Here is a 13,647-nt window from a genome sequence, read left to right as displayed (position 1 = left end):
ATCTCAGTGTTAGTGCAGAACTGTCCCTGGTACGAATGCTGATAACTGCCATTCAAAAACTGCCCAGGTTGTACTGTATTTCTTTTAATTGGCATGTTTTGTTTTAAAGATAGCATGCCTAATACACAGATCTGATTTTGGTTGCTGTATATGTGTGGTCCCAAATTCAGACTTGTGCGAGGCTTCTTGAAGTTTGACACATCTTAGATCTATTTATTGTTATGTTCCGTCGATGAGCTTTTACTTTTAATATCTCAGATATGCTGTATGTTGCCCTTTGCCCCTTATATATATATATATATATATATATATATATATATATATATATATATATATATATATATATATATTAGTGAAGCTTAGTGAAAATATGAAAATGTACAATATGAAATTTACTGGTTGCATAAGTATTTAGTCCCTTAAGTCAGTACTTGGTAGAAGCACCTTTTGCAGCAATTACTGCTATGACATTTTTGCCCATTCTTCACGGGAAAATTGCTCCAGTTTTGATAAGTTTGTCTGCAGTCTTCAAGTCTCGCCATAAATTTTCAGTTGGATTCATGTCAGGACTTTGACTGGGCCACTCAAGAATGTTAATTCTCTTCTTGTTCAACCACTCCAGTGTGGATTTGGCTTAGTGCTTTGGGTCATTGTCCTGCTGAAATGTGAATTTCCTCCCCAGTTTCAGAGTCTTGGCTGACTCAAACACATTTTGAGAATTTTCCATTCTCCCCTCTATCCTGACAAGCTTACCAGTCTCTTCTGAAGAGAAGCATCCCCATAACATTATGCTGCCACCACCATGCTTGACAGTTGGGATAGTGTTGAGTGGGTGATGTGCAGTGTTGGGCTTGTGCCAGACATAACACTTGGAATTTAGACTGAAAAGTTCAATTTTTGTCTCATCTGACCACAAAACCTTTTTCCACATGTCTGCAGTATCATCTACTGTGCATCCTTTATCGCAAACTCTATTTGTGATTTAAGATGAGGCTTTTTGAGTAATGGCTTCTTTCTTGCCACCAGTCAATACAGGCTAGCTTTGCGTAGGGACCGGCTTATTGTTGAAGTATGAACACTGACTCCCATCTCTGACACAGAACTTTGCAAATCTCTCAAGGTCATTGCTGGCTTCAGAGTGACATCCCGAACCAGTATCCTGCTTGCCCGGCTGCTCAGTTTGGGAGGGCAACCTGATCTGGTTAATGTCTAGGTGGTAGGATGCATCTTCCACTTCTTAATAATGGACTTCACTGTGCCGAGAGGGATGATCAGCGTCTTTGAAATGTTCTTGTACCCTTCTCCTGCTCTCTGTCTCACTTCCACTTTATCCCTGACTTGTTTCAAAAGCTCCTTGGTCTTCGTGGTTGCTTTGTTGGATCACTATGTGAGTTGCAGCTTGAAAGTCTTTATATATCTGAGGGAAATTATCTACAAGCTAAACCACTTTGAGTACACACAATCTGAAACCATTTAGCTAATTTTGTGACCTTTCAAACAAATAACTTGCACCTGAGCTGATTTAGGGCTGCAGTAGCAAAGGGGTTGAATACTTATGCAACTGAGATTAATCTGTTTTCCTAAATAAATCTTACTTATTTATATTCTATGTGCTTTTTTATATATTAAATTGCATCAGCTTGCATCCTATTAACAATGCACTGAAGTAAAAAAAAAAACAGTAGTGCAGTTGAATGTTATTACAGACTACTTTTTCAAACCCCAGGATACATCCATCTGCATTAACCTGCTGATCCAGCCTGCCATCCCTAACACAAAAAAAGAAGAAAATCAATTATTTACAGTGATTGCTGTACTTCAAATCTACAAAGCCCCCCGAAGCTTCCTCTGTGTGCTGTTGTGCAGAAACAGGAGTAATTGTGGAGGTTGATGTTTTATCTGTTGGTAAATGTTTGGTTTCTTATTTATGTGCTGTCCACTTGTGAAACAACGAGCACTTAACAAATTATTTTTGACAGAACAATCAAATAACATACAAAACTGTCTCTGCTAATGTCTCTTATGGGAACAGCTTTACCTTGTCTAACATGGTTAACCATTGTTTCGTAGGTGGCTGTCCTTTAACAAGCCAGCCTGTGTCTGACAGGTCCTGTGATCCACCTTGCAATAAACCTCAATCCTACTGCACTGAGGTAAAAGCCTTAGCTGTACTGAAGTTACTGTGAATTATTTATTTAGCTGTTTGAAAATGTATCTTCATTTCCCCAGGGGCCCATCAACTTCTAGAGTGATTTAATCTAGAAAAGCACATGTTTTTTACTAACTATACTTTCCATATTTTATAACATTTGAGTTATATACAGTATTTTATATTCTCAGGGTTATAATAACATTTAAATCGAAATGTACCTGTGACCCATCTGCCATATTGCTGTAAATTGACTTTGGTTTCCATATTTTGTAAAGCACATGCTTTCAGATACAGCGGACCTGTGTTTCCCTGGTTGAATATCAAGATGTATTGCAGTTAAAGCAACCCAACCAATATTTTAGTCAGATTTGTAAAGCCCTTTTAGCCTTTAGTGAAAACAATGTTGAGCACAACTGATAAAAAATAGCTTTACTCCCACATATAAAATATGTATATATAAGTTAGATTTTTGAGCATTGATGTTACAAGACACAACATTGTAATGATGAAATTTGACAACCCCTGAATCATCCTGCAAACATGACTTCTGTTGGTATAAAAAGCAGCCTGAGGCTTTTATTGGCTTTTAGCTGCAATGCAACTGTCAGCAGCTTTTATTTCCAAAGGGGAGTCTGATTCTTGCAGCAGTCCATTTTGCGAAAAATAGTAATATTTCTGAATAGGGCAAAACCATCTTCTTAAGAGCTTGGCTGCACATTTCCCACCAGTGCCCAATTTAAGCTCTAAAACCTGACATCTGAAGAATATAATTCTTAAGTCTGCCTCCTCGTCAGCAGGACTGTATTTTTAGGCTTATGATATCAAATGACATTCTCTTGACTTCCAGCTGCCTCCATAGATTTCCCAATTTTACATTGAAACACACACACACACACACACACACACACACACACACACACACATCACAGGCGCAATACCCTGTGACTGGAGGCTATTTCATAAATAGAACTCCAGGAAGACTGCATAGCGTTCATAGTGTCATGCTCTTGAAGCACATGTAGTGAGACATCGTTGATACTACTGTATTTCAAAAGCTGTGCCTCAAAGCACAACCATGGGGTGCAGTTTTTGATCTGTAGAAGTAGGTCACTTTGGTCTCTGACACATCTCCCCATTTCAGATTTAAGGATGTTGGCCACCATGTTAGGACTGGTCTGGGGCACTTTGCTACAGAAGATTAAACAGCTGTTTATCAGTTATCTGAAGTGTGATACTAGTCATGTCAATTGTGTTATTTACACTTGGTTCGAAATGATTTGAGCGAGGTTAGAGGATCAGGCTTAGGGAGTTGTGCATTTAGTTCTGGTCACCTTCCATTATTTGATTTAATAATATACAGAGAAGGGCAACTATGCTATGAGTCTAGGAAAAAAAAAAAAAAAAAAAAAAAGATGCTGGGGAGTAACTGAGGTTTATACAGTCCTGATGTTACTGTTTTAAGTTCTGAAAGGAAGATAAGCACTGTTTTATGATTTTAATTAAAAAATATACCAGCAAGGGATGATCTGCATCAGCTCTGATAGTTCACAACATTCAGTTCTTATGATAGATACCTTTTCAAGGGCAGCAAGGCTGTATTTTATTTTTTTAATTTCTCAGCTCTTTTGTATGCGTTGTTGTCCGGGACATGTTTTTCTGTGCATGTAAAGCCTGATCCTGTTCTCCACACTAGCTTGGAGTTTGTGGCTGTGAGGTGGGTTTTACTGAAGTGATGACGTCAGATGGCATGCTTGATCAGTGCACCCTGATTCCAGTACTTGAGGTGCCAACAGTGGGGGACAAAAAGGCAGATGTGAAGACAAGCCGAGCTATCAATCCCACCCAACCATCCACCAACCAGCCAGGGCGTGGAGGTAGAACCTGGTTCTTGCAGCCTTTTGGACAAGGTGAGGAACAATAGAAATTCATTTGTCAACCTTTTACAGAAATACTGTTACATAAAAGTTTTTTTTTTTTTTTTTTAATTGTAGTAATAAAAAATAAACAAACACTTACAAAAATAAAGGTTCAATAATCATTATTATTGTAAAAACAACATGTTATTTGTTTATATTTCCGGTTCTTATCCAAACTGAGAATCATACATGATCTACATTTGCTGACAGAATGTGGGGATCTCTTCACAGGGAAATGTGCTACAGTGCAGCTCTAAGAATAATGTGTGATCAAATCTGACATGGTGTGAGCAAAACCATTAGCACTGTTTGCAATCTTTCCAAATGATATTTCAAAGAATTGAAAAGATTAACATGACTATAAAATGTTACATAGCTGTAATGTAAATCACACCCATTACAGTATATAGCAAGTGAACAGCTAACAGAATTAATTGTATACCGTTTATTGTTGGTGCTGTCAGTTTTATGGTGGATGACTGTATAGTCCACAGGTCTTAATTTGCATGTGATTATGTTTTGACAAGAAAATGAGGTTATAGTCCCCAGTCTCAATCCCCTTGCTAGTGGTTCAGTAGTCTTAGGTGTATTCAGATGTATTACAAAGCAAATGCTTGTCAGAGGGGATGGTTATCCACTTTGAGCCCAATGTGGGGAGTAATCAGTGGCGGCTCATGATAAGAGGGGAGGCTAAGCCTACGTGTAATGTTATAATAGTACAAAAAAAGAGCTTACCTTACGTCATGCTTTCCAAGGTCTACTGTATTGCTATTGGCTAATGTAGCCTCAAAATGGGTGGGATTCTGTGTGTCTTGCACTTGCAGTCACCCTGTCTCTCAGGTTTTACTGTATTGGTATTGGCTACACGATGCAAGCTTGCGGCTAGCCTCTGTCACTAATAATTAGACTTAATCTTGACGTGTCTTGACAGGCAGGTTTTGGGTCACATGTGGCTACTCTCTTAAGTTTCGATTTCCATACAGTAGGTTGTAATAAGGAAAACATAACAATAAAGGTTGTCCAAAGCCTGAACTGGACCTTCTTCAACTGGGAGGACCAAAACAAGATTGTCTTTTTAATTGCTCGTGGATTTCTGTGGGCTAGTAATTTAAAAAATCTTCCACGATCTGTAAGAATAGTTTTTTCTACAAATGACATCACTCAAGTAAGTCACAATGTTTTTGTTATAGTCAGCTGCTTGCCTTATTTCTTATTAAATTACAAAGTACATTTCGAAACGTGCAACGTTTTATTGCATATATATATATACTTATTAAAGTCAGGAGCTGCTACTGTAGGTGCTGTGTTTCATATCTGCTAGTATTCAGCATGGCATGTCAAGTTTACATATTCTGTACATTTGAAATATTTGTGTGTATATATATTGTATATATATTATATATATATATATATATATATATATATATTATATATATTATATATATATATATATATATAATAATATATAACATATAATTATATTGTATAAAAAATAATGTGGAAAAATAATGACATTACTGCATAACTTGACAGCTGGTGCCCTCTGCTGGTCATGTGAAAAAATACATTACTGAATTTTGCACTACGAAAAGGGATACACTCCTAATAGAAAACCAAACAATTTTTATTTATTTCTGCTACCTTTTTCTTAAAAAAAAAAAAAAATAGCGCTTATTGCCCCACGTTATGAGGTATTTGCTACAGATTGGAATAGTTACACACATTGACCAAGAGTCACAAGAAATTGTTGACAATGGCCAGTTAATGTCCGAAGTACTCTACATTTATGTTAAGAAAACAATATCGCCAGTGGGCTATTGACGTTAATGACCAGGCACTTGTCAGGGCCCAAGAGCAACGGTCAATGACAGCACTGGCCGATTTTCGGTCTTTGGCCGTATGGCATGATCAGCTTAGAGAATCTGTGTGGATGTTATTGGAGGCTTGTACTGTATGTTGCCGGAGTAGCCAGTTTAAATACTGACCCTGCATTCAGTTTGTGTGTCGATACTCTTACATATCTCACTGGACAAACAAATAACCTGCTCAACAGCTAAGCAAATGCTAACTGTTAAACCATGTGCAAACCATAACTACTAAACCTAACTAAACCTTCTTGTTTACAGATGGGAAACTGAAGACATGGGTTTATGGTGTAGCTGCTGGAGCATTTGTGCTACTCATCTTTATAGTCTCTATGATTTATCTAGCTTGGTGAGTTTGGTTTACTAACTACAATTTTCCGACAGCATTGCTCTAATATTACAATATTATTTGCCTAAACTAACATTTGCTAAAGTATAAAAATGTACAGTAAGTACCATATTCACAAAGTATTGTTAAAGCAGACAAATCTTAAATAATGAATTCATAAATTCAGTCAAATACACAAAAACTGATTTGTGTTTCATCCTCATTAAGTGTTCAGTGTACATCTTTCATTTGCAGAAACAATGTTAAATTTACATGGTAATGTTTTGTAGTAAAACTTGATAGTTATAAGAATGTTAACTGGGTGTAGCATAAGTAACCCCGTAAGTGTTATTGTGCACGTAGAAGTTTGAAATATCTTTGTGCGTTTTAGTTTTCGTTAAGGTGCAGGATGCTCTAGAGATGAAAATGGAGTGCTCTGAGGTTAGAACTCCTTCAATCAATTCCAAAGTCACTGCTGCCCCAGCCTCACAGGGCACCCTCCCCTGCATCCGCCACACCTCACCGCTCATGTTGAAGGGCCAGATTCCTAAAACACCATGGGAATGTTCAAACAGTCAGCTGTGTTTATCACCACATTCAAATATTTGACTGTTTCGTTGTAAAATATACTATTAAAAAAACAAGTTTACAAAAGGACAGCTAAGTTGCTGTGTTAATATGTTTTAATGGTTGAGAACAGGCCAGCCTACAATATAAAGGGAATGTAAGGTAACTCACATTGTCTGCTTAATTGTCCTGTGGGAAAAAAGTTAGACTTTAAAAGCAGTGATATCAAACTCTGAAATGCGTTGATTACTGATTTAAAAATGAACATGAGTTATATTCAAAATGTAAGTGAAAGGCAACAGGATATTTCCAGTGTTTAAATACAGAAACACTTAAGCACAATAATATACTCTTTCACATACTACTACTACTAATAATAATAATAATAATAATAATAATAATAATAATTATAGCGTTGGATAAAACAACAGTATCTTCATTGCATTGGCTGAACAAGGCAAACATTCTTTTATTGGAAACATGATCTTAAATCACTATGAACACTTCGTCTCTGGTGCATTAGCTCTGGTGTGCATGTTCACAATTACTTCAGCGCCATCCAGTTGTTCACTGTAACTGATCTGTTTTAGTTATAAAGTTTTATAAAAGGACTGCCTGTCACATTTGCGTTTATTTTATATTTATTTTTTAATCAGGTGGAATTCAAGCTAAAATGTTTGGAATAGTTAAGAATATATTTTTTGTTTGCTTTTTTAATTTTTTTAATTTTTTTTAAATTTACATTTTGTTATCCTATGACCAGAAATGTTGATCTTTCTGAGATACTAGTGTTTTGCATTTGACGGGAAAAGTATGGTATTGTCAGTCAGTAAAGAGAGCTAGTTATCGCTTGTTAAATCTGCTGCCATAAGAGATGAACCACCCACAGATGTTAATAACACTGTATACAGCAGCTATGAGCACCCTGCCTGAACTAGCTGTGGCTTACATACGAAGCACAGATGGGAGTATCCCTGTTTAAGTTTACTGTAACATGTTATACAGTAGCAAACTAAACGTGAGTATGATGAAGCACGATAAAGCTCTGAAAATAATGTAAAGCCTGATACATGCTAGTATATTAAAATGCATATTAACTGCACAATTACCATACAAATTCATCATGGTAAACTTTTATAAGAGTGATAATAAGGTTGACTTTTTAAGGGGATCCTGTAGAGACATGTAGGGACAAAAACTAGCAGGAATAGAGAAATGGCATTAAGTTAGCTTGCTGTTATACAAAAACAGTGACCACCTCAGTGAACTAGGAAATGGGTATATTGTATCTAGAAACTGGCACTTCATGTTAATCATTCTAGTGATTTCCCCACAGGTGTGACTTAGTGACCCTATTATTAACTAAATATCACTAGTCGGCAAACAGTCAGGTTTATGTATTTTAAGATGGGAAATAGTAAGATCTGCTACACTTCAGATCATTAAAATAGACCCACATTTATTAATAAATAAAATGTAGACGTAATGCGTGTTTTAGGACTCTGGCCCTCACTGTCTTGTTCATTCTAAGCTGCAACTGTCCAATTACATTGGACCCCTGTCTGCTGGGGATAAAGCTGCCAACATCCAAACACCTTCCATTTAGGCACTGAAGGTAGGGGTCAGATAGAAGTGCTTTAGCTGTTCTAACTGGGTGCAATTACTTATAGGGCTGACCTAGATGACGCATTCCGGAAGATTTTGTTAATGTAAATGCTACCAAAGACATTCTGGAACACGTCCTCTTATCCACTGAAAAGATGAGATTCGATTCTGGCACTTTTCCAGAACAATTCAAGAACATTCCCAGCAGACACTGCACGCAAACCAGCTACGTCATCACCTTGCTGCCTTCCTGTGATTAACTAGGTGGTAGCATTAAATACCACTGCGTTATACATTACATGAACATAGTAAAAGTAAAATATGTTGCTTACTTTTCCTCTTCATCAATGTCCACCGCAACCAGTGAAGAAGGTAGGATTTTCAAATGGTGGTGCTCAATGATGTCATCATTACACCATAGTGTCAGACGTCTTCACCTTACAAAGTGCACATGCTCATTCTCTTCTCCTAAGAGAAGTACCCCCTGCTGTGCCCTACAAGTGTAAACGCACCCTTCTGGAACACAATGTTTCAGAATCCTTTCGAAACGATTCCGGAACGCAGGTGTAAACGCACCCTTCTAGAACACAATGTTTCGGAATCCTTTCGAAACAATTCCGGAACAAGTGTAAACACAGCATATGCCCTTCTAAAAGTTTATTCAATACCAGTATTCCATGGTAAAGTGTAGTAAACCATATTATAAGCACAGTGACATGACACTCAGATAAGCATGGTAAATCCCTGACAGGTATGGTAAACAGTAAATACATGGTACAAGCATGGTAAAAGCATTGTCTCTGCAAAATGACTCTGCAATTTTACCATGGTAAACTTTTATAAGGGTAGTACCCAATTTAATTGAATTTGTCTTACAATTTTATGATTTTTTTTTTTTAGATAATTGTGAGTGATTCTGGGTTCTCTTCCTCCACTATGAAATTATATTACTGTAGGCTAGGCTGGCAAAGTTGAAAGGTCATATTGTCATTTGACTTGGGTGGAATGAAGAAAGCTGTGTACCATAGGATCTCCAGTCAAGTTCAAAGCAAACTCCAAGCTGCTAAAGGGAGATTTAGAGAAAAAAATGATAATTCAGTTTTGGTGCATCTGGGCCCAGAGTCACTTAGAATGATTGCAAAAGCTGTAAACTATTACGAAAAATAAAATAAAACTTAAAAAGTTCTATTAGAATGACATTACTTACTATTTGCTGTTTGCTGTTTCAGTGTGAAGATACAAAAGTAAAAAGTAAGATACAGCCAGGGACACTGTTTTGTAAATGGGTGTTCATTTCTTTTTTTCCCTCATTCCACAGCAAAAAGCCAAAGAAACCCCAGAGAAGGCAAAACAACAGACTGAAACCTTTGACACTGGCTTACGATGGTGATGCTGACATGTAGGCTTCTCAGCAAACACACAATCTATGGAGTGAAAACCCAGCGTGTCTATCACAGCACTGCTGTGTCAAGACATGTCCCGTCCTTACTGGATTTGAAAGCTGTCTTGCATTATCAAGGCAGGTCTTTGGAAAGCATGTAAACTAACAAAAAAATTTTAAAAAAATATGAACTGACTGGAATGAATGTTCAAAAGATTATACAAGTGCGCAGTTTGAAGAAAATCCTCATTCAGCAGTAGCCTGTTATAAAAACAAAACAAACAAAAAAAAAACATTCTAACAAAAAAACTAAGCTTTTTTTTGCGCTTTTTCTTTTTTTTTTGCTGCACAAAAGCCTTCACAACCTTTACAGACTAAAATAAAACTGCCTTTGCTGTACAGCTGTGTATGCTATCTATACTATGTTTTCTACACAAAGGTTACTGCAGCAGAGTTAGTTGGAGGACTCCATTTTTTCCATTGCAGTTCCAACACATTTCTACAGCCCTACCTTATAAAATTCCAAGGCACATTTTCAATTTGGTTGATTCCCTGCAGCTCATGTTTTTTTGGGTTTTTTTTTTGGTAGATATACTGGTATCTATCTACAACTAATCAACATTCATTAAAACCATCTTAAATCTGTTGGACTCCTGCCTGCAACCTTTTGCTACACTATGTTAGTGCAGCATGATATGCACTTACATCTAGTACTGCCATAGAAAACCGCCTCTTTCAATGCAGGGTGACGTAGCGTCTTGTGCTTGAAGTTTAAAAGACATTTCCCAGAAGGAGCAAACCAATGTGTATCTATTAATTTAAGAGTAGAGTTCAGTTCTGTAATGTGACATGAAAAAATAAATAACTAAAAAATTAGTGGATATGTGTATATAATCGTTCTTGTCACAATAGCAATTTTATAAAACCAGTAACCTTTGTGGTCTGTACAGTTGCAGTATTATAAGTGTGTAGTTTTCTGCCCGACTAACTTTAAATACGTAATTTCCGCAATGGTTTCTAATACTGTGATTTTGAAGGCTGTTTACAACTTGTTGTTTTGTATTTGTTTTCTATGATGCCGAAATATTTACGGATCAGTTTGCGCGTGTTAGCTGATTCCACATTTAGATGACATTGTGTGCTAAGGGATCAACACATGTTAAATAACTAAAGCTACCTAATCACTGGAGCACAAGTGTAGATGCTTACTTCATATAAAGATCATTAGCATCTGCTCTATCTGGCACGGAACAAGAAAACATTGTAGACACACAAAGCTTGTGGAGCTTACAAACCGCCATTACATTGTAAACAAATACCCATTGTAATTGCTTCTGAAGTATCATATACCTGTCACACCTGTAGATACTGAGCCTTATTACTGAGTAAACTTAAAATTCATTTAGAAGAAACCAATTATATCTGCTGCAGGTTGGTATAAGGAGATATAATGGTCTTCTACAGGGGAGTTCTTTTCATAAAATGTGCAATATCAAGGTTGAAATTTAGCAGAACATTTTGGACAGCAAAGAGGTATGACACATTTAGAATCATTATCGTTTATATCCTAGAAAAAACAAAAATTTAGTAATTCCGTCAACAAAAATTTATGTCCGTATATTTAATATTATATAGATATATATATATATTATAATATATATATATTATATATATGATATATATATATATATATATATCATTAAATTGTTCAAATCATTTCTGTCAATGGATGAAAGCTGATTAGGGACTCTATAAGCTGTGTCTCTCCCCAAGTTCAGATTTGGTGCAGTGAGTTTTGTGGTAAGCCTATAACCACTACAGTATATGGGATTCTTAAGTGCATTGTCACATCTGTTGGGATAGTTATACTGCACTGAATCTGTAGATAGGTGGATGAAAACTGCCATCATCATTTCTGTCAATAGAAATGAAATAAGTGAGTTTAACCATTCATCCTCAATACAGTGCATTCAATTTCCTAAAACAGCAGTTTCTACATCATTCCATTTGGAATTTCAAAGTAAAACTCACACTAAATACATTACAGCTGTTAAACATGAACTCAATTTTACAGTATTTCACATGAACACACTAAACACATTACAACTGTTAAAAAATAAACATGAACTCAATTATACAGTATTTCATATGAACACACTAAACACATTACAACTGTTAAACATTAAACATGAACTCCATTATACAGTATTTCACGTATTCCTTGTCATTTACCCCAATGTGAAAGCTGCAGTTTGCCGATGACAATAGGGTGGCAGCTTTTAAAAGAGCGTTTCCTTTTTCATGTTATTCTTTTTTGATTTGTAAATAATGTGTATTATTTTTATTTGATCAATTGTGTATATTTCTTTTGTAATGTTCAGTACAAACCTCTAACAGTGTGTGTATAATGTTGCTGAGCTAGTTCAGGTATACAGATATCATGTAAAGATGAAGTAACAAGGTTCCAGCCATTTTCCTACCAGTTGTTTGTTTGTAACTGATTAATTGCTCATAATAAATTAAGAAAGTGGTCAACTTTTTCACTGTTCATTATTAATTAGTTTAGAATTGAAAGGCAAAATACCAATTTTGCTACAGGTGCTTGTTATCTTTCTTGCATCTTATGCAATAAATATGCATAATGCATAGAAATTATTCCAAACCCAGAAGTTTTTTTAAGCTTTGTGTGGATGAAAAGTATATGGGACAGAATATGTGTGTGACTCATCAATAACAACTGTGTGTAATTGCTTTTGGGAATTTGGGGTTGAAAGCTGAAACACTTGTGTTCTTTGGAATGGACTTTAGACCCATCATGATGAAATAACTGTTTCTGCATTCTTGAAAGAGAGGCATCTGCTAGATCTGCTGTATTGCCCATCACCTATCAGAGCTGTGGTTTTACCTACTGTGACTGAAGCTCACTTGTAACATGGAGATGCAGCTTTTATGTATCAATTTTACAGAGTATTGCCAGCGATACAATTTGCATTAGAAATCCAGTAGTCATGTAAGGGATAGTCTGTGTACATAAAGTGTGTGTTCCAAAGGCTTTCATGTATTCATTTTTTTGTTCAACCTCTGTACATGCCCATAGTTATTCTGTAATCAAACCACAGACTGTCAGGTAACTATCACGTCACAAGAGTAATGTGCTGCTAATAAAAAAAAATCAGTGATAATGCTATTATACAACTCCATTTTAATATATTAATTTATTGATGCACTGTAGTGACAAGAGGGCTAGGTCGGCCAGGGTGTCCTCATCTCACCACACACCAGCGACCCCTGTGGTCTGGCTGGATGCCTGGAGGCTTGCCTGTAAGCTTCCCAGGGCTGTGTTGTCCTCCAACACTGTAGCTCTGAGGTGGCTGCACGGTTAGTCTGCAGTGTGTAAACAAGCGGTCGGCTGACGGCACATGCTTCGGAGGACAGAGTGTTCGTCTTTGCCGTTCCCGAGTCAGCGCACGTGTGGTAGCAATGAGCTATGCCTAAAAATAATTGGACACAACTAAATTTGGGAGAAAATAATAAAAAAAAATGATAATTGGTGAAGACTTAATTAAAAAAAAAAAAAGTGTCATCATTGCAGTGAGTCCTGAGCATGGTGGTAACTGATTAAAAGGAAATGCACATCTGACTTTCCACAGCAGTAGCTCGAGTTAGGTTTCAGGAAAGTTTACGTGACGAATCTGTTGCATTTGCTAGTTTAGCATCATATTTTCATTGTCAGTTTACTGATTTGGTACGGCAGTAAAAATGTCAGCACTCTAAATGAAGGAAAAATTCACTTCCAATTTGCTTTTAACAATGTGGAATTGAATTGCCATTGA

At 36.5% G+C, this 13,647-nt stretch overlaps 1 protein-coding gene across 6 annotated transcripts in view; it reads left to right on the top strand.

The window, feature by feature from the left end:
* LOC121313576 (thrombospondin type-1 domain-containing protein 7A-like) overlaps window positions 1-11,384 on the top strand; it is a 191,860-nt gene extending 180,476 nt beyond the window's left edge. For 4 of the 6 annotated variants that reach the window (XM_041246256.1, XM_041246254.1, XM_041246258.1 and 1 more), the window contains 4 exons: window positions 2,071-2,153; window positions 3,846-4,059; window positions 6,195-6,282; window positions 9,752-11,384. In XM_041246256.1, coding sequence (XP_041102190.1) covers window positions 2,071-2,153; window positions 3,846-4,059; window positions 6,195-6,282; window positions 9,752-9,836 — 470 coding nt within the window. In that variant the 3' untranslated portion in view covers window positions 9,837-11,384. Of the gene's footprint in view, window positions 1-2,070; window positions 2,154-3,845; window positions 4,060-6,194; window positions 6,283-6,652; window positions 6,703-9,751 lie in introns of all 6 variants that reach the window. The other 2 variants (XM_041246259.1, XM_041246260.1) reach the window with 2 other exon arrangements.
* The last annotated feature ends 2,263 nt before the right edge of the window (window positions 11,385-13,647 follow it).

This window comes from Polyodon spathula, chromosome 3, assembly GCF_017654505.1.
Source record: "Polyodon spathula isolate WHYD16114869_AA chromosome 3, ASM1765450v1, whole genome shotgun sequence".
Taxonomy (NCBI): domain Eukaryota; kingdom Metazoa; phylum Chordata; class Actinopteri; order Acipenseriformes; family Polyodontidae; genus Polyodon; species Polyodon spathula.
The sequence above is the reverse complement of the archived record's forward strand: the minus strand, read 5'-3'. Positions and strand labels throughout refer to the sequence as shown.